Source organism: Passer domesticus, chromosome 31, assembly GCF_036417665.1.
Source record: "Passer domesticus isolate bPasDom1 chromosome 31, bPasDom1.hap1, whole genome shotgun sequence".
NCBI classification, from domain to species: Eukaryota; Metazoa; Chordata; class Aves; order Passeriformes; family Passeridae; genus Passer; species Passer domesticus.
The window spans coordinates 3,538,010-3,565,933 of record NC_087504.1 but is presented as its reverse complement, the minus strand read 5'-3'; the positions used below and the strand labels follow the sequence as shown (position 1 = coordinate 3,565,933).

At 49.7% G+C, this 27,924-nt stretch overlaps 1 protein-coding gene across 1 annotated transcript; it reads right to left on the bottom strand.

The window, feature by feature from the left end:
• Window positions 1–2,016: 2,016 nt before the first annotated feature.
• Window positions 2,017–9,438, bottom strand: HOXC13 (homeobox C13). The gene is given in 4 exon segments (XM_064401154.1): window positions 2,017–2,088; window positions 2,090–2,252; window positions 2,980–3,001; window positions 8,807–9,438. Coding segments are annotated over 4 exon segments (882 nt in total). The 5' UTR covers window positions 9,432–9,438.
• Window positions 9,439–27,924: the final 18,486 nt, after the last annotated feature.

The following is a 27,924-nucleotide window of genomic DNA, read 5'->3' as shown; positions in this document are numbered from 1 at the left end:
CCCCGCGCTGGATTTCGGAGCTCCGGGGTGGGAATTTTCCCTTTTTTGGGATTTTTCTCCCGGAAAACACAAATACCCCATTTTGGCTCTTCTGCCTCCGATTTTTTGGCTTTTTTCGGGCTTTTCTCCGCCCAAAGTCCGGCCGGCGCGAGGGGAAAAATGGAATTTTTTTCCTTTGGCTTCGGGGTTTTTTTTCCTTTTTTTCGGGGTTTTCTCCACCCCAAAGTCCCGCTGGCACGAGGAAAAATACCGAATTTTTTTACTCCTTTTTTTTCCTTTTTTCGGGGATTTTCTCCACCCCCAAAGTCCCACCGGCATGAGGATAAATACTGAATTTTTTTTACTCTTTTTTTTTCCTTTTTTTCGGGGTTGTTCTCCATCCCAAAGTCCCACTGGCACGAGGATAAATACTGAATTTTTTATACTTTTTTTTCCCTTTTTTTCGGGGTTTTCTCCACCCCAAAGTCCCGCCGGCACGAGGAAAAATACCGAATTTTTTTACTCTTTTTTTTCCCTTTTTCGGGGATTTTCTCGACCAGCACGAGGACAAATATTGAATTTTTTCCCTTCCTTCCATCTTTGATTTTTTTTCCTTTTTGGCGATCCTGGCTTGCCCCAAAGTCCAAGCAGTAAGAGGAGAAATTCCCAATTTTTACACTTCTGGGTTGGGTTTTTTTTTTTGCTTTTTTCGGGATTTTCTCCACCCCAAAGTCCCACCAGCAAAAGGATAAATATTGAAGTTTTCAGTTCCGTCCTTGATTTTTTTCTTTTATTTTTGGTGATTCTGTCCGCCCCAAAGTCCCGCCAGCACGATGATAAATATGGAATTTTTTCTTTCTTTCTTTGATTTTTTTGTTTCTTGGGGATTTTGGCACCTCAGAGTCCCACCAGCACGATGATAAATATGGAATTTTTCCTTTTTGTCTTTGATTCTTTTGGTTTTTGGTGATTCTGTCCGCCCCAAACTCCCACCAACACGATGATAAATATGGATTTTTTTTCCTTTTTGTCTCTGATTTTTGGGGATTTTGGCACCTCAAAGTCCAACCAGCACGATGATAAATATGGAATTTTTTCCTTTTTGTCTCTGATTTTTGGGGATTTTGGCCAGCTCCGAGTCCAACCAGCACGATGATAAATATGGAATTTTTTCCTTTTTGTCTTTGATTCTTTTGTTTTTTGGTGATTCTGTCCGCCCCAAAGTCCAACCAGCACGATGATAAATATGGAATTTTTTCCTTTCTGTCTTGGATTTTTTTGTTTTTCGGACGTTTTGGCCACCTCAAAGTCCAACCAGCACGATGATAAACACTGAATGTTTTTCCTTTTTGTCTCTGATTTTGGGGATTTTGGCACCTCAAAGTCCAACCAGCACAATGATAAATATGGATTTTTTTCCTTTTTTTCGTTGATTTTTTTGTTTCTTGGGATTTTGGCATCTCAAAGTCCCACCAGCACAATGATAAATATGGAATTTTTTCCTTTTTGTCTCTGATTTTGGGATTTTGGCACCTCATATCCAACCAGCACGATGATAAACACTGAATGTTTTTCCTTTTTTGTCTCTGATTTTTGGGGATTTTGGCCACCTCAGAGTTCCAACCAGCACGATGATAAATATGGAATTGTTTCCTTTTTGTCTCTGATTTTTGGGGATTTTGGCACCTCAAAGTCCAACCAGCACGATGATAAACACTGAATGTTTTTCCTTTTTGTCTCTGATTTGGGGATTTTGGCCAGCTCCGAGTCCACCAGCACGATGATAAATATGGGAATTTTTTCCTTTTTGTCTTTGATTCTTTTGTTTTTTGGTGATTCTGTCCGCCCCAAAGTCCAACCAGCACGATGATAAACATGGAATTTTTTTCCTTTTTGTCTCTGATTTGGGGATTTTGGCCAGCTCCGAGTCCCGCCATCCCGATTGCCAAACTCCGAACCCCCTCCCTTCCCCGCCTCCCGGCCCCCTGGCCGCTCCGAGTCCCTCCATCCCGCTCCCCGGCTCCGGGCTCGCGGCGCTCAGGAGTCGCGCAGGAGCGGGGCGCGGGCCTTGGCGCCCACCTTCTTCTCCTTGACGCGGCGGTTCTGGAACCCAGATGGTGACCTGGCGCTCGCTCAGGCTGGTGGCGCCCGCGATGCGCCGCCGCTTCTCCTTGGTGATGAAGCGGCTGGCGGCGAACTCGCGCTCCAGCTCCTTCAGCTGCGGCTTCGTGTAGGGCACGCGCTTCTTGCGGCCGCGCCGGAACGGGCTGGGGCTCGGCCTGCAGCGGCACCACGTCTGCAATGGGGGAAAATGGGGGAAAAACGGTAAAAATGGGGAAAAATGGGGTAAAAATGGGAGTTATGGGGTTAATAAAGGGGTTAATAAAGGGGTAAAAGGGGTTAAAGGGGTTTTGGGGTAGGGCACGCGCTTCTTGCGGCCGCGCCGGAACGGGCTGGGCTCGGCCTGCAGCGGCACCACGTCTGGGGAGTGAAAAATGGGGGAAAAACGGTAAAAATGGGGTAAATGGGAGTTATGGGGTTAATAAAGGGGTTAATGAAGGGGTTAAAGGGGTTTGGGGTAGGGCACGCGCTTCTTGCGGCCGCGCCGGAACGGGCTGGGCTCGGCCTGCAGCGGCACCACGTCTGGAATGGGGGAAAATGGGGGAAAAAACGGTAAAAATGGGGAAAAATGGGGTAAAAATGGGAGTTATGGGGTTAATAAAGGGGTTAATAAAGGGGTAAAAGGGGTTAAAGGGTTTTGGGGTAGGGCACGCGCTTCTTGCGGCCGCGCCGGAACGGGCTGGGCTCGGCCTGCAGCGGCACCACGTCTGGAATGGAGGGAAAATGGGGGGAAAAATGGTAAAAATGGGGAAAAATGGGAGTTATGGGGGTTAGAATGAGAATTATGGGGTTAATAAAGGGGTCAATAAAGGGGTAAAGGGTTAAAGGGGTTTGGGGTAGGGCACACGCTTCTTGTGGCCCCGCCGGATCGGGCTGGGCTCGGCCTGCAGCGGGACCACGTCTGCAATGGGGAAAATGGGGTTAGAAATGGGGAAATTGGGGAAAAACGGGATTGGAATGGGGGGGGAAATGGATAAAAATGGGAATTACGGGATAAAGGGTTAACAGCGAAGAGGGCTGAGGTGAAAATGAGTCAATAAATGGGGTTGGGATGAGGGGAAATGGATAAAAATGGATTGGAATGGGGGAAATGGGTGAAAATGGGGTTGGAATTGGGAGAAATTGGTAAAAACGGGGTTAGAATGGGGGGAAATGGGTAAAAATTGGGTTGGAATTCGGGGATGGGGTAAAAATGGTGATAAAGGGGTTAAAGGTGAAGCGGGTGAAGTGGAAATGGGTAAAAATGGGGTTAGAACGGGGGGGAAATGGGTAAAAAATGGGTTAGAATGAGGGGCAATGGGTAAAAAATGGGAATTACGGGATAAAGGGGTTAAAAGCGAAGCGGGGTGAATGGAAATGGGTAAAAAATGAGAATAATGTGAATAAATTGGATTTAGAGAGAAGCGGGGGGATTGGAAATGGGTAAAAAATCGGGATGTGGGGAAACGAAAGGAGGGAAAAGGGGAATTGCGGTCGGGGGCGCTGGGGGAGATTTTTGGGGAGGGAGAGGAAAAATGGGGGTGGGAAAGGGGAAAAAGGGAGAAAAAAGCAGGAAAAAGAGGGCAAAAAAGGGAAAAAACCATGGAAATGAGGGGGAAAGAGGGGAAGAAGGAGGAGGGAAAATGGGGTAAAGAGGGGGAAAAAGGGGGAAAATGGGGGGGAAATTTGGGAAAAGGGGGGAGAAGGGGGAGAAAAGGGGAAAGAAATGGAGGGAAAAGGTGGAAAAAAAGGGAGGAAAAGCCGCCAGAGGAGGGATAATGGCTGAGGATGTTGCGGATAATGGAATGAAAACACTCCGGGGATAATTCCCTGTTTGCCTTGGCCGCGGATGAAGGAGCAGCGCCCGCGCTCCGAGCCGAGCGGCGCCTCCAACGCCACTTTTTGGGGCGATTTTCGGAGGGTTTTGGGCAATATTCGGAGTTTTTGGGGCGATATTCGGAGTTTCTGGGCAATATTCGGAGGTTTTGGGGCAATATTCGGATTTTTTTTGGGCAATATTCGGAGTTTCCCCTTTTCCCTCCTTCCTCTTTCTCCTCCCACCCCCTTTTTCCTTTTCCCGCAGAGGAAAATCTGCCACGAGCAGCCCCCAAAACCCCGCCCGGAGCCCCCGAACCCCAAAAATCCCCCCTCGGAGGGGGAAAAATAACCCAATTTTCCCCTCTCAGCGGCTTCTTTGGGGGCGCTGGGGAGCTCCGGGAGGGGGGGGATTTGGGGACCCCCAGCCCGCGCCGGCGCTGCCGGAGGGGGGGCGAAGCTCCCCGAGGATTTTGGGGTCCCTCGCGGGGATTTGGGGGAGCCGAGCCCCCAAATCCGGCGCCCCAAAAAGGGGCAGGAAGATGGAGGCGAGCGCTGCTCGGAGCGCCGCCCTAATTACGGCCCAGGCGTTAATTGGGGGAGGGTCTGGGGGGCAGCGGCTCCTTTTTGGGGTCACAGAGGCGGAGCGGGGTCCCCCAAAACACAAAACCCCGCACGCGGCGAGTTCCCCTTCCCGCCGTCCCCAGAATCCCGGAAAAGCCGATTTTGGGGTTTTTTTGTGCCGATAAAAGGGGAGATGAAGGGATGCGCCCCCCCAGCCCCGGGTAACGCCCCCACCCCACACCCGGGCTCCCCCCGGTTCATTTGGGGGCTCCCAAGGAGCAGCTCCCGCGGATTTTGTGGTTTCCGAGCGTCTCCAGAAGGGGAATTTTGGGGCCTTTTCCCTTTTCGGGCTCTCCCAAACAGCTCCGTCTGTCACTTGACACCTCTGTCGTTAATTGCGCTAATTGGGAGCTGATTGAGCGCCCAGCCCCCAGCCCCCCGAGCCGCTCCGGGCTTCGCTTTTAGCGGCATTTTCGCTTTTTTTCCCTTTTTTTTGAGCTCGCCGCCCCGCGGGGGAGCGGGAAGGGCAGAATTCGGGAATAATGGGGAATTTTGGAGGTTGGATTGGCCCGGGAGAAAGGGCAGATTTGGGAATTTTGGAGGTTGGATTGGCCCGGGAGAAAGGGCAGATTTGGGAATTTTGGGGATTGGATTGGCCCGGGAAAAAGGGCGGAATTGGGAATTTTGGGGATTGGATTGGCCCGCGAGAAAGGGCCTGAATTGGGAATTTTGGGGATTGGATTGGCCCGCGAGAAAGGGCAGAATTCGGGAATTACCGCGGAATTTTGGAGATTGGATTACTCAGGAAAAAGAGCAAAATCAGGGAATTAGCGCCGGGTTTGGGGCCGGGATGGCTCCGAAGGAAGTGGCGGGGATTCGGGAATTAACTCCGGGTTTTGGGGGCCGCGAGAAAAGGCAGATTTCAGAATTAACTCCAGGTTTTGGGACCGGGATTGGCTTCGGAGGAAGGGCCAATTCAGGGAATTAGCAGCGGGTTTGGGGGCCGGGAGAAAAGGCAGATTTCAGGATTAACTCCCAGTTTGTGGAGTCGGGATTGGCTCTGAAGGGAAGGGCAGGATCAGGAATTAACTCCGGGTTTTGGGTCCGGGAGAAAAGGCAGAATTATGGAATTAACTCCGGTTTGGAGCGGGATTGGCTCTGAAGGAAGGGCAGAATTATGGAATTAACTCCGGGTTTTGGGGCCAGGAGAAGAGGCAGAATTATGGAATTAACTCCGGTTTTGGGGCCCGGATTGGCTCTGAAGGAAGGGCAGAATTATGGAATTAACTCCGGGTTTTGGGGCCGGGATCGGCTCCCGAGCAAGGGCAGAATTATGGAATTAACTCCGGGTTTGGAGCAGGGATTGGCTCCCAAGGAAGGGCAGGTTCAGGAATTAGCGCGGGTTGGAGCTGGGGAGAAAAGGCAGAATTATGGAATTAACTCCCGGGTTTTGGAGCGGGGATTGGCTCCCAAGGAAAGGCAGAATTATGGAATTAACTCCGGGTTTTGGGGCCGGGAGAAGAGGCAGATTTCAGGGATTAACTCGGGTTTTTGGGGCCGGGAGAAGAGGCAGATTTCAGGGATTAACTCCCGGTTTTGGGGCCCGGATCGGCTCTGAAGGAAGGGCAGAATTATGGAATTAACTCCGGGTTTTGGGGCCGGGAGAAGAGGCAGAATTATGGAATTAACTCCGGGTTTTGGGGCCGGGAGAAGAGGCAGATTTCAGGGATTAAGTCCCGGTTTTGGGGCCGGGATCGGCTCTGAAGGAAGGGCAGGATCAGGGAATTAACTCCGGGTTTTGGGGCCGGGAGAAGAGGCAGATTTCAGGGATTAAGTCCCGGTTTTGGGGCCGGGATCGGCTCTGAAGGAAGGGCAGGATCAGGGAATTAACTCCGCGTTTTGGGGCCGGGAGAAGAGGCAGATTTCAGGGATTAACTCCGGGTTTTGGGGCCGGGATCGGCTCTGAAGGAAGGGCAGGATCAGGGAATTAGCCGGGCTGGGGCCGCGCTGGCCTCGCCCCGCCGAGCGTGCCCGTGCACATTGCCCGCTCCGAGCATTCCTGAGCCGCATCCCTCTAATTAGCCAGCCCGAGCGCGGGCACATGGAATACACGGACGGGCGGAATTCCCGGGAAACGCGGAGCACGCCCGGATACCGGGGCACGGGCAGCGAGTGCGCCCGGATACACGGAGTACATGCAGCCGGATACGTGGGGGAAATGTGCCCTGATGTGCGGAATAAACACACCCTGATATATGGAATATATGGAATTAATACACCCGGATATATGGAATAAATGCACCATGATATATGGAATATATGGAATTAATACACCCGGATATATGGAATAAATGCACCATGATATATGGAATATATGGAATTAATACACCCGGATATATGGAATAAATGCACCATGATATATGGAATATATGGAATTAATACATCCGGATATATGGAATAAATTGAATTAATACATCCGGATATATGGAATAAACATACTCTGATATATGGAATAAATACATCCTGATATATGGAATTAACACATCCGGATATATGGAATAAATTACACCCTGATATATGGAATTAATACATCCGGATATATGGAATAAATACACCCTGATATATGGAATTAATACATCCGGATATATGGAATAAATACACCATGATATATGGAATTAATACATCCGGATATATGGAATAAATACACCATGATATATGGAATATATGGAATTAATCCATACAGATATATGGAATAAATACACCCTGATATATGGAATTAATACATCCGGATATATGGAATTAATATACATGGATACATGGAATATATGGAATTAATATATATGGAATAAATGGAATAAATACACCCTTATATATGCGATATATGGAATTAATATACCGGGATATATGGGATACATAATGAATATATCCGGATATAGGGAATAGATGGAATCATATACGGAATATATCCGGATATATGGAATAAATATACCCGGGATACAGGGAATTAATATACCGGAATATATGGAATAAATACACCCGGATACATGGAATAAATATATGGGGATATATGGAATAGATGGGATATACGGGTATGGGATAAATGGAATATCTGGGATATATCCGGATGTAGGAGCATGTGGAATAAACAGATGTGGATATAGGGGAATATATGGGATAAAGAGATCGGGATATAGGGAATATATGGGATAAATAGATGGGGATACAGGGACTGGATGGGATCTATGGAATATATCCGGAGAGATGGGACAGACCTGGATGGCTGGGGTAGATCCGGATACACGGGATGGGTGGGGAAAAATACATCCGGAGAGTGGGGGGACACGGAATATGATGGGATAGATGGGATACAAGGAATATATGGGGTAGGTGGGGGTAAATGGGATAGGTGGGATACACGGAATATGCAGAATGTGTGGGATAAATGGGATACGCAGAATATATGGGATAGGTGGGATAAGTGGGATACATGGAATACACGGAATATATGGGATAAATGGGATAGGTGGGATAAATATACCGGGATATATGAAATATGTGGGATAGATGGGATACAGGGATGAAATATGTGGGATAAGATGGGATACAGGGAACATATGGATATATGGGGATAAATGGATAAACGGAATATATGGAATATGTGGATAGATGGGATACACGGAATATAGGGGATAGATCGGGATATATGGGATAGATGGGATAAATATATTGGATAGATGGGATATAAGGGATAAATGGATAGATGGATAAATGGGATAGGGGGATAGATGGAATATATGGCATAGATGGGATAGATGGGAAATGTTGGGATACGCGGGGTACACGGAATATATGGGATAGATGAGATAAATATATCGGGATAGATGGGGTATAAGGGATAAATGGGGATAGATGGATAGATGGGATATAAAGGGATAAATGGGATAGATGGGGTATAAGGGATAAATGGGATAGATGGGGTATAAGGGATAAATGGGATAGATGGGATATATGGGATAAATGGGATAGATGGGATATAAGGGATAAATGGGATATAAGGGATAAATGGGATAGATGGGATATAAGGGATACGCGGGGTACACGGAATATATGGGATAGATGGGATAAATATATCGGGATACACGGAATAAATCCGGATAGACGGGAGAGGTGGGAGAGGTGGGATACAGGGGATAGGTGGGACAGACGGGATGGGTGGGGCTACACGGCATTTCTGGGCTCCGTGCGATCGCCGCGCTCAGCCCCTGCGGCCGGAGCCGCGCGGATCGCGGGCACCGCTCCGCTCCCGGTGCCGCTCCCGGTGCCGCTCCCGCTCCGCTCCGCTCCCTACCTGGGAACGGCGACTTCCAGAGGTGCGCGGGCAGCGGCTGCTCCTTGGAGCAGTAAACCTGCCCGTCCCAGCCGTTGGCCAGCGCCCAGGGCTGGTAGCCTTCCATGGGAAGCAAAGCCTCGTGCCGCGGCTCGGGCAGCGCCGGCACCACCGACACGTCCAAGTAGCCCGGCACGGCCTGGTAGGAGCCCGGGAAGCCGGGGTAGAACGAGAACTCCTTGGCCCGCGCCGGCAGCTCCTCGGCGGCCAGCGGCCCGCCGGCCTCGGCGAACTTGTCGGGCGGGTGGTAGCCGCAGGGCTTCTGCGGCAGGTTGACGCCGGCCAGGCGGCAGCCGTAGTAGCCCGGCGCGAAGGGGTAGCCGCCGTAGCCCAGCGAGCCCGAGGGGCACTGCCGCGCCGGCTCCGCGCCCGCCAGCTCCGCGAACGCGGCTCCGTCCGCGCCGCCGCCGCCGCCGCCCGGCGCGGGCAGCATCTCCCGGCAGTGGCCCAGGCTCTCCCGGCAGTGGCCCAGGCTCTCCCGGCAGTGGCCCAGGCTCTCCATGCGCGGCTTCTCCCGCGGGGCGTCCTCGCAGCGGCAGCCGAGCGCGTCGGGCCAGCGCGGGGGAGCCGCGAGCGGCGCCGTCATGTCATGCCGCGCTGCCGCCGCCTCCTCCGCCGCCCTTCCTCTGCCTCCTCTCCTCCTGCTGCTGCTGCTGCTGCTGCTGCCGGCCTGGCCGCCGCCGGGCTCGCCGCTCCTCCCGCTCCGGTGCTGGCGGCGGGGGCAGCTCCGCGCCGCGCCCCGGGACCCCCCCGCCATCGCCGCGCCGAGCGCGCATGCGCCGCGCGCCCGCCGCCGCCGCTCCATTAAGAAATCCGCCCGGGCCACGCCCCTTTTCCCACACCGGCCGCCACGCCCCCCGCGGATGCCGCCCGCTGATTGGCCCCCGCGCGGCGCGGACACGCCCACACCCCCCCCCCGCGTGCCCCCCCTTGGTGCCCCCCCCCCCCCATTCCCGATTTTCCGCGAGATTCCAACGGGATAAAACCCCCCCCCGCCTTTATCTTTAATTAGTTACAAGCGCCAGTAATTATTTTTAATTTTTTGAAATGAAGGAAAAATATTTTTTTCTCATTTTTTGGACCTTTCGAGGGATTTTTTGAGGGTTTTTTTTTTCCCTCTCCCAGGCGCTCCCCCCCTTCCCGAAAATCCGTAAAAAAATCACAAAAAATTCACCCCGTGCGCCCCCCCCCCCGCCCCGTTTTCCTGCCGGACTCCCCAGGAATTGGGGGTTTCCCCGAAATAACCCGATTTTCCCCAAAAAAATTCGGGTTTTCCCCCGTTCCGCCCCCAAAATTTCGGGGGGGTGCAGCTGCAGGGGTGAAGAGGGAGGGGCGAAAAATCGGGGGGAAAATGGGAAAATTGTGATTTTTTGGGGATTTTTTTTCCCAGCGTGTCCCTATTTCAGACCCCTCCCACGCTTCGTGTGTCCCTAAAATGCCAAAAATTCCCCCAAATCCCCCAAAATTCCAAAATTCCCAAAATCCCGCCGGTCTGGGGTCACCCCCTTCCCCTGCTCCACCCCCAGCGCATCCTGAGGGGGAAAAGGCTGGAAAAGGGGAAAAAAAACCCGAAAAAACCCCAAAATTGCGGGAGAAATTCGGGGAATGCCAAGTTCAAGGGGAAAGGGAAAATTCCCGGGGTTGGGAAAAAAAAGGATGGGAATGGCGTGGGGGGAGGGAGCGGGAAAATGGGGGAAAACGGGAATGAAATGGGATAAAACGGGAGGGAAAGGGAAAAAAATGGAATTAAATGGGGAAAAGCGGCGATGGACGGGGTGAAATGGGGGGAAAATGGAATTAAATGGGGAGAAAAAATGGAATTAAACGGGAAAAAATGGAATTAAATGGGGAAAATGGAATTAAATGGGGGAAAAATGGAATTAAACGGGAAAAAAATTGAATTAAATGGGGAAAATATAATTAAATGGGGGAAAAAAAATGGAATTAAATGGGGAAAATATAATTAAATGGGGAAAAATGGAATTAAATGGGGGAAAAAATGGAATTAAACGGGAAAAAATGGAATTAAATGGGGGAAAATGGAATTAAATGGGGAAAATATAATTAAATGGGGGAAAAATGGAATTAAATGGAGGAAAAAATGGAATTAAACGGGAAAAGCAGGCTTGGAATGGAAGGCAGCGGAATGAAAGGAAGGGATAAAGAAGATAAAAACCGACGGGGGATAAAATCCCTCAATAAACGAGACAAAACCCAGGGAAAATACTCAAAAAGCGCGCCAGGAAAAGCCGGGAATTCGCCCCCTTTGTGCTCGCAGCGCCCGCAGGAAGAAAATTCCCGAATTAAAGCCAAACGCGGCCTCCCCCGCCCGCCGCTTTGGGCTTTATTTTGATTTTTTTTTTTTTCGCTTTTAATTTTTATGAAGTGCTGAACATCGCGCGGCACGTCCGGGAGCGGACCCTAAAACCGCCGAGATTTATGGGACCGAGCGGGCAGGGCCCGGCCGGGCGGGGACGGCCGAAAATGCCCCAAAAATTCGGATTCAAGGCGGTTTTGGGGGGTTTGGGAACGGGGGGGGATGCGCCCGGAATTCCCGGGGAATTTCAGGGGAAAAATTGGGGGTTGGGAATTGTGGGGTCGGGGGCCGGGAAGGGGCGAAAAAGAGGAAAAAAAGGGGGGAAAATGAGGGAAAAAAGGGAAAAATGAGGGAAAAAAGGGAGAAAAAAGGGAGAAAACCGAAGGGAAATGGGGGGAAAGGAGAGGAAAAGGAGGAAAAATTCGGGGGAAGGAAAAGAAAAGGAAAAAAATCTCATTTTGTGGAGGTGAAGGAGGAAAATGGCATTTGGGGCCGGGAGTTGCCGGGGGAGCCTCGGGAGCCGAACAAAGGAACCGGGGGGAGGAAAAAACCGAGAATTCCCTACAAAAAAATCGGCATTTCCAGAATTTTTGGGCTTTTCGGGGCTCCGGGGGCTGGGAGGGATCCCAAAAACAACTCGGGAAAGTGAAACCCCAAAAATCGGGACCCGGGGACAATTCCCTTTTTTTTTGCTCAGATCCCTCCTGAAAAAATTTGGTTTTATTATTATTATTATTTTTTTTTAATGGATATTTCTCCTTCCACCACAAGCGAGCAGGAAAAATGGGAATTTCCCCCTCCCGAATCCCAGGTTCTTTCCCTTTCCCCTTTTTTTCTGAAGGCAGATCCCGCGGAAAATTCACATTTTTAAATTTCTTGTGCCGCTTTATATCCCTGCCAGCAAAAAAGGTTTCAAAAAATCAGATTTGTGTCCCAATCCCCGAGGAAAATTCCCATTTTCCCTCGTGGTTTCGGCTCCGTTCCCGTTTCTCCAATATTTTCCCTGCAGCGTTTCACCCGTGGGGATTTAAGGGATTTTCCCATTTTTTCCCTTTATTTCAGGCGTTTATTCCCGGTTTTTCCTTCAAAAAACCCCAAAAATTCAGGATTGAGCCCAATTTTCGCAGGTGGAGCGGCCGCGGGCGGGATTTGAGGTTTTCCACCAATTCCCGGTGGGAAAAGAGGAATTGGCCGGGAAACGTTCCAGGGCCAGCGGCCAAAAAAAAGGGAATTCTGCCGAAAAAAGGGGAATTCTGCCCCCAAAAAGGGAATTCTGCCCAAAAAAAGGGAATTTTGAACCCCAAAAAAGGGAATTCTGCCCCAAAAAAAGGGAATTCTGCCCGAAAAAAGGGGATTCTGCCCCAAAAAAAGGGAATTCTGCCACCAAAAAAGGGAATTCGGCCCAAAAACAGGGAATTTTGAACCCCAAAAAAGGGAATTCTGCCCGAAAAAAGGGGATTCTGCCCGAAAAAAGGGGATTCTGCCCCAAAAAAAGGGAATTCGGCCCCCAAAAAAAGGGAATTCTGCCCGAAAAAAGAGGGATTCTGCCCCAAAAAAGGGAATTCTGCCCCCAAAAAAAGGGAATTCTGCCCGAAAAAAGGGAATTCTGCACCAAAAAAGGGAATTTTGAACCCCAAAAAAGGGAATTCTGCCCCCCCAAAAAGGGGAATTCTGCCCCAAAATCGCGGCGCGGGAGCTGCGGTTTTTTCCAGGCCGGAATTCCCATCCCGAAAGGAATTCCTGGGAAAGCGGCGTTTTTGGGGAAAAAAAAGAAATAAAAACGGCGGCGAGAGAACAAAGGGGGAAAGGGATTTTCAATTTCCATGAAAACATTCCCGGCTCGTTCCCTGGATCCTTCTCCCTTTGTTTCCCTCTTTTGTTTTTGCCCTAAATTGAAGGAAATAACCCCAAACTCCTGGATTTTCCCGAGGGGAAAACCGGGAATTTCTGCCTCTCCAGGGAAAATCACCGCAATTGGAATTTTTCGGGAAGGGAAATCGGCTCCAGCGCCGCGAAATTCCCCCGAAATCGGGGGAAAAAAAGGAGAATTTTCTATTATTTTAATTTTTTTGGAAGGGGGGGAGGGAAACAAACCCGGGATTTTAATTTCCTTTTTTCTTTTTTGAGGGAAATTCAAATCCGAGCGGATTTCCCCCCGCAATCCCAATTTCCGAGGGGATTTTCCGCCCGTTCCTGGCTGGGTTTTCCCAGGCTTTGCCCCAGATGTTGGGATAAATAAAATCCCCAAACTCACCTTTCCCCCCCCCCCAGTTTTCCGCTGTAATTTGGATTTTTTGGGGATAAAAAAGCGGCTCCGAGCTGGATCCATTCCTCCGGCCGAGCCCGAGCTCGGTGTGGCCTCAGACATTGCAGGAAAAAGCAGAATAAATCCCAGTTTTCCTTCCTCATCCCCAAAAACCCCTCAAATCCCACCAAAAACCCGATTCGATTTCCCCTCAATTCCTGCTTTTCCTCACTCCCCCTCCCAGCGCGTCAGATTCCCGCAGCCCTTTTGCCCCAGATCCCCCAAATTCCTTTTTTTTTTTTTCTGTCTTTTCCCAATTTTTTAGTTTTGAATTCCCAGCCCTGTCCGGGGAGGGGTTGATCCCTAAATTTGGGGGATTTTGGGGGAGTTTTCCTTGGATTCCCCCGCATTTTTCTGCCCCTAAAGGTGGCAAATAAAGACACAAAAATAGAAATATATTCCTAAATAAATAGGAAGCGTTGCTCCATAAACGCCAGGATTTTACCCAGATAAACTCGGACCGAGCAGAAATAAATTAAAATAAATAGAAATATTATTTTAGAAATGAGAATAAATAAACCCAGAATTATTCCAAAATAAATGGAAATAAACAAACTCCGCTTTTCCAACCTTCATTCCCTTTTCCCCCGATTTAATCCCCTCCTAAAGCCGAAAATCGGGATCAAAACCCCCCCGAAAATCGGGATCAATCCCCCCCGAAGGAGATTCCCCGCAATTCCCAAACCCCGCACCTTCCTCTTCCTCTTCTCGCACCGGCTCCGCTTTTTGAGGCCAAAATTGACTTTTTATTCCCCTTTATTCCCTTTTATTCCCTTTTATTCCCTTTTATTCCCTTTTCATTCCCTTTTCCCCGCTTTTTCCTCCCTCTTTCCCCCCTTCTTATCCTCTTTTTATTCCCTTTTTTACTCTTTTTATTCCCTTTTTTACTCTTTTTATTCCCTTTTTAATCTCTTTTCCCCTCATTTTTATTCACTTCCCCCCACTTTTATTCAATTTTTCCCATTTTTATCTCCTTTTCCCCCATCTCTATTCCCTTTTTTTCCCATTTTTATTCCCTTCTCCCCCTTTTTTATTCCTTTTTTTTTCTTTTTTTTCCCCTTCCCCCAATTTTATCTCTTTTTCCCCAATTTTTATTCAATTTTTTCCCCCTTTTTTTTTCATTTTTCCCTTTTCCCCCCATTTCTATTCCCTTTTCCCCATTTTATTCCCTTTCCCCCCATTTTTTCCCTTCCCCCCATTTTTATTCCCTTTTTCTCCATTTTTATTCCCTTTTTTCATTTTTTCTCTCCCCCCCCATTTTTACTCCCATTCCCCCATTTTTATTCCTTTTTAAAATTTTTTCCCCTTTCCCCCCATTTTTATTCCCTTTTTCTCCATTTTTATTCCCTTCTCCCCCCCATTTTTACTCCTTTTTTTGCTTTTTCCCCCCTTTTCCCAATTTTTATTCCCTTTTTTCCCATTTTTATCCCTTTCCCCCATTTTTATTCCTTTTTTTCTCTTCTTTCCCTTCCCCCCCCCCATTTTTATTCTCTTTTTTTTTCCCATTTTCCTCCCTTTTCCCCATTTTAATTCCCTTTTCCCCTTTCCGCAGCTCCCACCATTCCCCGCTGGTTTTTTTTTGCCTTTCCCGGATTTTCGGGGCCGAGCTCCAGACAAAGAAATTCCGGCGGCGCCGCTCGAGTCCAAGTTCAAATCCAAGGTAACCCCGGGCGGGCTCCGGCAGCCGCGGGGGCCCTGGAGCTGCGTTTATTGCTGCTTTGAACGGATCAAAAATACATATTTACATTGAATTTCATCCTGATTTACATTGAATTTCATCCTGATTTAAATAGAATTTCATCCTGATTTAAATTGAATTTAATTCTGATTTAAATTGAATTTATTTTAATTTAAATTGAATTGATTTCTGATTTAAATTGAATTTATTTTTAATTTAAATTGAATTGATTTCTGATTTAAATTGAATTTATTTTTAATTTAAATTGAATTGATTTCTGATTTAAATTGAATTTATTTTTAATTTAAATTGGATTGATTTCTGATTTAAATTGAATGTATTTCTGCTTTAAATTGAATTTATTTTTAATTTAAGTTGAATTTATTTCTTATTTAAATTGGGTTTGTTTTTAATTTAAGTTGAATTTATTTCTTATTTAAATTGGGTTTGTTTCTGGTTTAAACTGATTCTTTTTAATTTAAATTTCATTTAATTCTCATTTAACTTGAATTTATTTATTGTTCAAATTGAATGGATTTCTGATTTTAAATTGAATTTCTCTCTTGATTTTAAATTGAATTTATTTCTAATTTTAAACCTAATTTTTATTTTATTTTTTATTTAAACCGAATTGATTTCTGATTTAAACCGAGCATAATCTCTGATTGAAAGGGAATTTATTTGTCCATTCAATTACATTCATTTGTTAATTAATTGGGATTTATTCCCCGCCCGTTTTTTGGGACGGCTCCACCCCGGCAATGTTTTCTCCTCCCAGCCCAGCGGCCAAAAATTCCATTTTTCCCCCTGGATCCCAAATATTTCAGCCCTGGGAGGGATTTTCCCAATTTATTCCCATTTTTAGAGGAAAAACGCCGAAAATTGGAATTTCCAGAGGCCCGAGATGATCCCGAATCGCCAAATTTGGGGTTTTTAAATAAAAAATAAATATAAATTCTGAACGGGCGGAACCGAGGAGGAAAAGAGCAAAAATCTGAATTTCCAGGGGAATTTTCCATGGGATTTCCCAGGGAGAAGCGGGAATTTTCAGGCATTACCAGAAAATAAAGAATGAAACAGAACCCGCAACCCAAACCTCGATGTTTATCACCAAAAAATCCCATTTTTAATCACGGAAAAAAATCCCAAATTTATTCCCAGGGCTGGAATTTTGGAGGAAGAAAAGCCGGGAATGATCCCAGCCCGGCAAAGAGGAAAAAATTGGGATTTTCCTCCCAAATCGGGGCCGTTTTGTTGGGTTTTTATGGGAATAAATTCAATTTTCAGGCGGTTTTGGGGCTCTCAGGCGGGGATGTTCACCCCTAATTAATCACCGATGATTAATTGATATTTAGATTTTATCCGAAATGCCGAAATTCCCAGGAAATTCCCTTTTCCCAGAGGTTTTTTTTGGGAAAAATTGGGATTGAGGCTCCTCCACCCCCCCGAAATCCCCCAGAGCCCCGCCGGGATTTTGGAATTCCGCGGTTGGGGAAAAAAAAGGGTGAAAAAAGCGAATTTGGCTCCATTTTTATCCCAAAAAATTGAGATTTTTTTTCCCCCCTGAGCTGCGGGGTTTGGGGTCCGGGATCCGCGCGGGCCTCGGGGCTTTTCCCGCCCCAAAAATGGGGAAAAACCCCAAATTCCGGGATTTTTGGGCTGCTTTGGGGGTTTTGGGGTTTTTTTTGGAAGGGGGTTTAGTGGTTTTATTCGGGATTGGGGGTTTTATGGGGTTTGGGTGGGTTTTTTTGGGGTTTTTTTTGGGGTATTCTTTGGGGTTTTAGGATTTTGGGAGGGATTTATGGGGATTTCTGGGGGGTTTTTGGGGGCTTTTATTGATTTTTTTTTTTGGGGGGGGGGAGGTTTATGGGGGTTTGTTGATTTTTGGGGTTTTTGGGTTTTTTTTTTGTGGGGGTTTATGTCCATCAGAACGTGTTGGGAATAAAAAAAAAGGGGGGAAAATTGGGATTTGAGTGACGATTTTTGGGGTCAGGGTGGCGATTTTGGGGTCAGGGCAGGGAATTTGGGGACGGGGATTTTGGGGAGAGGAAATTTGGGGACAGGGACAAGGACAAGGCCACCCCCCCTCCCCAAATTTCCCTGGAGAATCCTCAAATCCCGGGAATTCCCCCCAGAACCGCCGGGGAGCGGAGGGAATTCATTCATTAATCCTTGCAATTAACGATTCCCGCTAATGAATTTCCGCTCCCCGGGAAGGCGCGCGGCTTTTTGGGTCAATTCCGCGATTTTCGGTTCAGTCCCCGAGCGGCTCCCGGGCTCGGGATCATCCCCGGCACCGCAAAAACGGCTTTTTTGGGGGAAAAAAGGAACTTTTGGGCTCTCCCGGAGCCGCTCCGGGCGGGAAATTCCACCCTGTTCCCACTGGGGTCCGGGTTTGTCCCATTTTTTCAGGATTTTTTCCCCCATTTCTGGCACCAGCACCTGGAAAACTGCGGGGAAATCCGGGATTTGGGGGGAAATCCGCGATTTTGGGGGAAAATCCACCCCAAAAATCGAATTTCACCCCCTGAAAGCAGCAAAATTTGGGAATTAAAAGCACTCCCAAAAACCGGGATCGCGCTCCCGAGTGTCCGAGTAAAACCGAGCGGGAATTCCGCGGATAAAAGAGATTTTTCCATGGAAAAAGAAGGGATTTTCCATGGAAAACCCGGGATTTTCCATGGAAAACCCGGGATTTTCCCCGCGTGTCGTTTGGCGCCTTTAACCCCTCCCTAAATTAATTATTCCCGTTGTTAATTCCGCCCTCGGATCCCGCTTTTCCCTCCCTTTCCTTGGGAGAAGGCGGCCAAAAATCCCCGGAAAAATTCATTATTTCCGTGGACATTATTCATGTTAATTGCTTTAACACCTCAATTCTTATTTCTAATTAATTTTAATCCCTTCTTTATTCCTTTTATTAATTGTTTAATAATTCCCAGCACCCCATGAGCAGCGGCCTGGCTCGGTCCCTTTTCCCACTCCAAGTTTTTCCCGCTAAAATCCCTTTTTTCCCATTCAAAAATTCCATTTTTTTTAAAAATCCCTCCCCAGATCCCACCCCAAGAATTCCCGGGATTTCCCCGCCCCGCTCGGGGATCAGCGGGAATTCCCAGGCTGCTCCAAAGGGATTTTTCCTCAAGGAAAAGCGCCTGGAATGGGAAAATTTGGTTTTTTTTCCATGGAAAAATGGACCAAAAATGGAGATTTTGGACCCAAATTCCCCCCCAAAATCCCGAGCTCCCCATTCCCACCGGGAACTGTTCCCGTCCTGGGAATTCCAGGGGGATTTTTTCCTCTTTTTCTGCTTTTCTGGGTCTGGCCGGGTGATTTTGGGGATAAAAAATGGATTTTTTCCCTCCTGGAATTGGGGCTCAGTTGTCGGGTTTGGGTTTTTTCCTTTTTTTCCCCCTGTTTTTTCCTGTTTTTCCTGTTCTTTTCCTTTTTTCCCCTGGTTTTTCCTGGTTTTTCCTGAATTTTCCTTTTTTTCCCCTGGTTTTTCCTGTTTTTTCCTGGTTTTTCCTTTTTTTCCCCCTGTTTTTTCCTTTTTTCCCCTGGTTTTTCCTGGTTTTTCCTGGTTTTTCCTTTTTTTTCCCTGTTTTTTCCTTTTTTCCTCTGGTTTTTCCTGGTTTTTCCTTTTTTTCCCCCTGTTTTTTCCTTTTTTCCCCTGGTTTTTCCTGGTTTTTCCTTTTTTCCCCCTGTTTTTTCCTGGTTTTTCCAGGTTTTTCCTGCATTTGGGAATTCTGGGGAAGGTTTTGAGGGCGGAGGGCAGGGACGGGGAAAAACAAAAATCTCATTTTTTTCCCCGACAAAAATCAATGGAAAAGCATCGGGAGGAGGGTGGAAAAAACCCCAAAAATGAGAAATTCCGCCGGAAAAACCCCCGGGAAAGGCGAAAATCGCGGATTTTCCGTGAGCAGGGGCTCATTCCCAGCTCTCTGAAATCCCAATGAATTCCAGGAATTTCTTTCCTTCTCAGCTCGGAGCAGGCACCGTTTATTTGGGGATAATCCAATTTCTTTGGGGATAATCCAATTTATTTGGGAATAATCCAATTTATTTGGGGATAATCCAATTTATTTGGGGTTAATCCAATTTATTTGAGCAGAAACCAATTTATTTCGGGATTATCCAATTTATTTCGGGCTCATGGAGTTTTTTAGGGATGTTTTCTCCAGGGAAGGTTTCTTTTAGGGGTAATTTAATTGCTGTGGGGATGGTGTGCTCAGGGATGGTTCATTCAGGGACAACTTTCGGGATGATTTCTTTAGGGAAGGGAATTTTTCCCTCCAGGCTTCACTCTGATTTTCCATCCCAGCTTCTCCCTTTCACTTTCCCAGGCTTTTTTTAATCTTCCTTTTTAATTATTTTTGGGCAAAGCCGATCCCGGCTCCTCCCGGCGCTTCCCTAGGAGGGAAAACGAGGGCGAGAATCCGAAAATGAAGGAAAAATTCGGGATATGGGGGCAGGAAAGGACCAGGAACGGGAGGAGTTCTCCAGGATAATTCCAGGGCCAGCAGTCAGGGCATTCCCGAGCCCGGAATTCCTCTTTTTCCTGGGAAAAATCCTCCTTTTTCCTGGAAAATTTCCTCCTTTTTCCTGGAAAATTTCCTCCTTTTTCCTGGAAAATTTCCTCCTTTTTCCTGGGAAAATTTCCTCCTTTTTCCTGGGAAAATTCCTCCTTTTTCCTGGGAAAATTCCTCCTTTTTCCTGGAAAATTTCCTCCTTTTTCCTGGAAAATTTCCTCCTTTTTCCTGGGAAATTTCCTCCTTTTTCTTGGAAAATTTCCTCCTTTTTCCCAGGAAATCCCAGCGCTTTGGGCTCGTCCTTCGCTCCCTCCCTCCCCAATTCCCACTTTTCCCCTTCCCGGTTTTTCCCTCTCCACCTGAAACGGGAAAATTCAGCAGGAAACGAAATTTTTTTCCTTAAAAAATCAGGAAAAATCCCAAAGTCCCTCTGAGATCCCCACCCGGGGATTTTTTTGGGGTTTTTTTGGGTTTTTTGCTCTGTCTCGGTGTTCAGGGATTTTTAAACTCCACAGTTCTGTTTGATCCGGGCGCGGCTTTTCCCAAAATTCCCAAAAATTCCATCCCCGATTCCCGCGGCCCAGGAATCGTCCCAGCCCCTCCCATTCCTGCCGAAGTTTTGGGATTGGCGCATTCCCGGGGGATGTTTTGGGGATAAATATTCAATTTTCCTTTTCCTCTTCCCTTTTCCTTTTCCTTTTCCTTTTCCTTTTCCTCTTCCCTTTTCCTTTTCCTTTCCCTTTTCCTTTCCCTTTTCCTTTTCCTTTTCCTTTTCCTTTTCCTTTTCCTTTTCCTTTTCCTTTTCCTTTTCCTTTTCCTTTTCCTTTTCCTTTCCCTTTTCCTTTCCCTTTTCCTTTCCCTTTCCCTTTCCCTTTTCCCTCCCCAGTCCCCTCCAGGACCCTCCAGGAATTCCAAACTCGGGAATTCTGGGACTGGGCTGGAGGAAAAGGAGGATCCTGGAGGAGCTGGATCCATTCCCCAATCCCAAATTTCCCCCTCTGGGAAATCCCAAAGCTTCCTCTGGGAAAATTCCCCTTCCTGCTGTTCCAGGGATGGGTTCGGGATTTGGGATTTGGGATGGGTTTGGGATGGGTTTGGGATTTGGGATTTGGGATGGGGCTTGGGATGGATTTGGGATTTGGGATGGGGTTTGGGATGGGTTTGGGATGGATTTGGGATTTGGGATGGGTTTGGGATGGGTTTGGATGGATTTGGGATGGGTTGGGGATTTGGGATTTGGGATGGGGTTTGGGATGGATTTGGGATTTGGGATGGGTTTGGGATGGGTTTGGGATGGATTTGGGATTTGGGATGGGTTTGGGATGGGTTTGGGATTTGGGATTTGGGATGGGTTTGGGATGGATTTGGGATTTGGGATTTGGGATTTGGGATGGGTTTGGGATTTGGGATTTGGGATGGATTTGGGATTTGGGATTTGGGATGGGTTTGGGATGGATTTGGGATTTGGGATTTGGGATTTGGGATGGGTTTGGGATGGATTTGGGATGGGTTTGGGATTTGGGATGGGTTTGGATGGATTTGGGATGGGGTTTGGGATGGGTTTGGGATGGATTTGGGATGGGTTTGGATGGATTTGGGATGGGTTTGGGATTTGGGATGGGTTTGGATGGATTTGGGATGGGTTTCAGATGGGGTATGGGATTCCGGATGGGGCTGGGATCCGTCCCTCATTCCCAGCCTTCCCAGAACCGGTCCGGCCGCTCCCGGGATTTGGGCCACGCTTGGCTTCGGGATTCCCGGAGCCGCCCCGGAGCGTCGGGAGCGTGGAATTCCGGGGTGACGAATCCAGGGATTTCTTCTCCTCTTCCCCTTCATCCACGCTCAGCTCCGGCCTGGGGCCTGGAAAGGGAGGGAAAACGGGAATTCCGGATGGGAACTGGGATTCCTGGGTGGAAAAAATGGGATTTGTGGGCAGAAATTTGGATTCCTGGGTGGAAAAAATGGGATTTCTGGGTGGAAAAATGGGATTCCTTGGCGGGAATTGGGATTTCTGCATGGAAGAATGGGATTTGTGGGTGGGGAATTGGGATTCCCGGGCAGGAATTTGGGATTCCCGGGCAGGAATCGGGATCCCTGGGCGCTGCAGCAGCTCTGGGAAGACGAGCCCGGCTGATCCCGAATTTTCCGTGAGGGCGCGGCCCCGGCCCCGTGACTCAGCCCGGGCTGAGCCCTTCCCTGTTCCCGAATTTTCCCGCTGCCAAATCCCGGGATCGCCCCCAAGGCGTCCCACAAAGCTTCAGCTCAGTCCCAAAACCTCCCCAAATTCCCGAGGAATTCCGGAGCCCCCCGGGCGGGACAGGCCCAGCTGCTTTTCCAGGGATTTTTCCCCTTTCCCTACAAATTCCAGCCCCAGGAGCGGCCCGGAGACCTGGAGCCTTTGCCAGGGATTTCTCCAGGATTTCCCCCAAATCCGGGTTCTCCAGTCCGGGTTTTCCAGGCCCATCCCGGGATTTTTAGGGTTTTTGGTTCAGGGTGTTCCCTTTCCCCAAGAGGCCGCGTTCGATCCCAGATTTTGGGGTTTTCTCCTGATCAAAACAGAGGGAAAGGCTCTGGCTTCCCTGGAAAAACCTCGGGAAACTCCAGCGGGGTCTTTGTCCAAGGGCAGATTTGGGAATTCCAGGATTTGGGAATCCCAGGAGGATTTGGGAATTCCAGGCCTCCCCAGATGGGGAAAAGCAAATCCAGGAAATCTGGGAATGGGGAGGGGATTGCTCAGCGCCGGACTCGCTGCCACCAGGGATCCCAAAAACTATCCCGGAGTCATCCCAAAAATTACCCCAGAGAGATCCCAAAATTATCCCAGAGAGATCCCAAAGCGTTCCTAAACTGCTCCCAAAGCAATCCCCAAAGTTAGGCCCAAAACGATCCCAAAACGATCCCAAAACGATCCCAAAACGATCCCAAAAGGATCCCAGAGCGATGCCCAGCGGGATTTCCCACTCCTCAGCAGATCCCAGGAAGTTTCTCCCGGGGTGATTCGGGATTTGGGTTCCCTTGGAGCCTTGGGGTCAGGACATGGAAATCCTGGGAAAGCGGGAATTGTGGGAATTGTGGGAATTGTGGGAATCCCTGGGAATTGTGGGAATCCCTGGGAAATCCTGGGAAAGCGGGAATTGTGGGAATTGTGGGAATTGTGGGAATTGTGGGAATCCCTGGGAAATCCTGGGAAAGTGGGAATTGTGGGAATTCCTGGGAATTGTGGGAATTGTGGGAATCCCTGGGAACTGTGGGAATCCCTGGGAAATCCTGGAAATGTGGGAATTGTGGGAATCCCTGGGAATTGTGGGAATCCCTGGGAATTGTGGGGATTCCGGCCTCCTGCAGCGCCAGGAAAATCCCTCTGGTCAATCCAGCCCCATTGTGGGGTCCGTGGGAATTCTGGGGGCGAATCCCGGGAAAACGGGGATGGAGAACGAGAGCAAAACCCCGCAGGGGGGAGCAGCGGCTCCGCACCCCGAAACAGCAGCAAATTCCCAAATCCAGACGGGCTTTTCCTAATTTCCCCCATTTTCCCAAAGTCCTGGGGAAAGGGGGCGACGTGCCTGGATTTTCCCTATAAAGCAGATTTTCCCCTATAAATCAGATTTTTTCCCCCTGTAAAGCAGATTTTTCCCCCCTATAAAGCAGATTTTCCCCCTGTAAAGCAGATTTTTTTCCCCCATATAAACCAGGTTTTCCCCCCTATAAAGCAGATTTTTTCCCCCTTTAAAGCAAACTTTTCCCCCATATAAAGCAGATTTTTTCCCCCCTATAAAGCAGATTTTTTCCCCCTTTAATGCAAACTTTTCCCCCATATAAAGCAGATTTCCCCCCCCCATATAAAACAGGTTTTTTTCCCCTATAAAGCATTTTTTCCCCATAAAGCAGCTTTTCCCTGGCTCTGCAGGATTTCTGGAAGGTTCTGCTGGACGCGCACCCCGCTGATTATGGGGTGGGTAATTACAGCCGCAGCTCCGCGCTCCGGGGAGGAAAATCCCTTTTTTTGTTGTTGCTTTTATTTTGTTTTTCCCAATTTCTTTTTTTGAGCCTGTCTGGGAGCGAATCTTAAAACTTTCAACAGGCGAGGGGCGGGGGAGATTGTGGGGAATAAATCATTCCCAGGGATCGTAAATCCGTCCTTTCCAGCCCGGAGCGCCCCGGAAATCATCCCGAAAATAAAAAAGAAAAAAGAAAAAGAATCGGGAAAGGAGTTTGGAGTTCGGAGGGGGCCCGGGGGGGGCTGGGAAGGTCGGGGTGGGATTTGGGATTTGGGGGATCCGGGTGGGAGCTTTGTCCCCAAATCCAGGCCCTGAAATCCCGAGGATTTGGGATTTGGGGGATCCAGGTGGGAGCTTTGTCCCCAAATCTGGGAACTGAAATCCCGAGGATTTGGGATCTGGGGGATCCAGGTGGGAGCTTTGTCCCCAAATCCGGGAACTGAAATCCCGAGGATTTGGGATCTGGGGGATCCAGGTGGGAGCTTTGTCCCCAAATCCGGGAACTGAAATCCCGAGGATTTGGGATTTGGGGGAGCTCGGAGTGCCGGGATGGAGGGGGATTGTGAGGTTTGGAATTCTGCGTGGAAACCCCAATTCCCAACGGGATTTGGGATTCGCCCGCCTGGGACCAGCAGCAGCTCCGGGAGGCTTTTAGGGGAAAATGGGAATTCTCCAGGAGGGTTTTAGGGGAAAACCGGGAATTTTCTGGGGGGATTTTAATAGAAAATGATGAATTCTCCAGGAGGCCTTTAGGGGAAAACTGGGAATTTTTTCTGGAAGGCTTTTAGGGGAAAACTGGGAATTTTTCAGAGAGGATTTTGAGGGAAAACTGGGAATTCTCTGGGAGGCTTTTAGGGGGAAACTGGGAATTGTCTGGGAGGATTTTAAGGGAAAACTGAATTCGGGGGGAAGCTTTTAGGGGAAAACTGGGAATTCTCCAGGAGGCTTTTAGGGGAAAACTGGGAATTTTTCAGAGAGGATTTTAGGGGAAAACTGGGATTTCTCCAGGAGGATTTTAAGGGAAAACTGTGAATTTTTCAGAGAGGTTTTTAAGAGAAAACCAGGAGCTCTCCGGGGGAATCGCGGCCGCTCCCGGGCAGGCCGGGCCGTAAATCCGCTCCGCTGGAGCCGGGAAGCTCCGGCCTCATTCCCGGCGGGAATTGCGGGCTCCAGGTGAGGCCACCCCCCCGCAGGTGCCACCTGTCCCCTGTCCCCGAGGCCGCCACCCCGTGAGCTCACGGCCCTGGGGAGCCGTGACTCAGCCCGGCCCCAAAAGGAGCAAAAACGCGGCTGGGAAATGGAAAAAAAGGGAAAAAAACGGGATCGGGAGGTGCCGGAGCCGCTGACGCCATCGGGGTCTGGTGCTCCACATTCCCGTGGGAATGATCCCCCTTTCCTGCCGTGCCTCAGTTTCCCTGGGCTTCAACTGGCACAACCCCGGCTCGGGGGGATTTTCTGGGAATTCTGGGATCAAACCTGGCTGGGCTCGGCCAGCTGCTCCAGGGACATTCCAGCCGGGATCAGATTCCCAAATAAAGGCTGGGATTCCCACATAAATAAAATTCTGAGATTCCCAAGGAAAAGGCTGGCATTTTCACAATACACTGCGAGATTCCCAGATAAATTCCCGCATTCCCACAGTGAAATCTGAGATTCCCACAGTGAATTCTGAGAGTCCTGCAGTGAATTCCGAGATTCCCCGATAAATTCCCGCAGTGAATTCCAGGATTCCCAGATAAATTCCCGCATTCCCACAGTGCATTCCGAGATTCCCCGATAAATCCCCGCATTCCCGAGGCCCGTTAGGCCCCGGGGGGGTGGGAAGGCTCCACCTGCTCCCGCCGGGAATGATTCACGATGGCCGAGATAAGGCCGGGATCCTCCCCGCTCGCTCCGGTTCCTGCGGAGCCGCTGGAAGTGTCCGGAATTCCGGGGCTCGGTGTCCCTTTCCCGTGGGGTCCCTGTGTCCCCTCGTTTGTCCCACTGCAGGAATTCCTGTGGGAATTCTGGATCCGGCTCCTCCTGCACACTTTGGATTCTGTTCCTGATTTCTCTTTGCTCTCCCCTTTCCCTTTTTTCCCTTTTTCTTTCCATTTCTTTCCCTTATTTTCCCCTTTATTTCCCTTTTTTCAATTTCTTCCCCTTCCTTCCCCTTTTTCTGCCCATTTCCCCTTTTCCTAATTTTTAATTTTATTTTTCACCATTTTTGTTGGATTCCAGGCCATTCCCAAGCTCCCTCCAGGGCCAGGGCAGGAGGAGCAGCCCCGGCTCCAATTTGGGATGGCTGGGATCGGATCCCGGGGATTTGGGGTGACTCAGGCGGGAGCTGCCCGGGCAGGCAGGGCGGGATCCGGGCTGAGAATTCCCTGCTGGGCCGGGAATGGCCTCTGGAAGCGCCTGGAATGGGGAGGATGCTCCCGAGGCCGGGATCGTCACCTCGGGTGTCACCGGGCGTCACCTCAGCCAGGGACAGGGACAGAGCTCCGGCCCCTCCCCGCTGTGCCAACCCTCGGGGAGACCCAAACATCCCGGAAAATTCCAGCTCCTGAGAGCCCCAAACATCCCGGAAATATCCCAGAAAATCCCAGATTTGGGGCTCCTCTGAGAGCCCCAAACATCCCAGAAATATCCCCACAAATATCCCAGAAAATCCCAGATTTGGGGCTCCTCTGAGAGCCCCAAACATCCCAGAAATATCCCCACAAATATCCCAGAAAATCCCAGATTTGGGGCTCCTCTGAGAGCCCCAAACATCCCAGAAATATCCCCACAAATATCCCAGAAAATCCCGGCTCTGGGATTCCAGGATTCCCGGGGCAGAGGGAGCTCGGGGCTCTCGGGGTCCCCAGGGTGCCCTTGGGGACTTTGGGGACTTTGGGTCCCTCCCAGAAGGGTTTGGGGTCAAAGCAGGCCGGGATCTGGGGATTCCTGGGAAACCTCTCCTGGTCCTTTTGGGGTTGTCCAGATTTGGGGATTCCTGGGAAACCTCTCCTGGTCCTTTTGGGTCATCTGGATTTGGGGGAAACATCCCAGACCTCCAGGCCAGGGCCAGCCTTTCCCTCAAACCCATTTTTTGGGAAGGACGGAGGGTTGGGATCATGGATTAGGATTTGGGGGATTTGGGGGAATGCTCCTGGCAAGGGGCACCACCCTGGTGCCATTCCCAGCTGGAATTCTCCTGGCAAGGGGCACCAACCCAGAGCCATTCCCGGCTGGAATTCTCTGGCAAGGGGCACCAACCCGGTGCCATTCCCAGCTGGAATTCTCCTGGCAAGGGGCACCAACCGAGAGCCATTCCCGGCTGGAATTCTCCTGGCAAGGGCACCACCCTGGTGCCATTCCCAGCTGGAATTCTCCTGGCAAGGGGCACCACCCCGGTGCCATTCCCAGCTGGAATTCTCCTGGCAAGGGGCACCACCCTGGTGCCATTCCCGGCTGGAATTCTCCTGGCAAGGGCCCGCAGCCCGGGCGCGGCCCTGCCCTCGCCGCCAGCGCCGCGCGGGCGATGCCGGGCAGGGAGCGGGGAGGGAACGGAGCCAGAATGTGCCGGCAGCGGCGGCGGCTCCGCCAAAGCCGCGCTCGGGCGGTGCCGGGCGTGGGGCGGGCACCGAGGGCGCGCCCGGGGCCGCGCTGGCACCGCTCGCACGCCAGCGGCACCCCAGAAGCGCCCACAGAGCTCCCAGAGAGCTCCTGAACAGCTCCCAGAAAGATCCCAAGGGCTCCCAATAAGATCCCAAAAAGCTCCTGAAGAGCTCCCAGAAAAATCCCAGAGAGCTCCCAAAAATATCCCAAAAAGATCCCAAAGAGCACCCGAGGGGCTCCCAAAGAGTGCCTGAAACGGCCCAAAAGCTCCCAAAGAGCTCCCAGAAAGGTCCCCAAAAGATCTCAAAGAGCTCCCAAGGAGCTCCCAAAAGGTCCCAAAGAGCTCGCAAAAGGTCCCAAAGAATTCCCCAAAACTCCCCAAAACTCCCAAAGAGCTCCCAGAAGGTCCCAAAAAATCCCAAAAACTCCCAAAAAACTCCCAAAGAGCTCCCAAAAGGTCCCAAAAAACTCCCAAGAAGCTCCCAAAACCTCCCCAAAACCTCCCCAAAAGCTCCCACGCGCCCCAGCTCAGCCCAAGCCATGAAACCAGCGGGGCCGGGGCCGGGGCCGGGGCCGGGGTGTTCCCCCCCGGGGCCATCAGGAGCAGGAGGAGGAGAGGAGGAGGAGGAGGAGGAGGAGGAGGAGGAGAGGAGGAGGAGGAGGAGGAGGAAGCCGA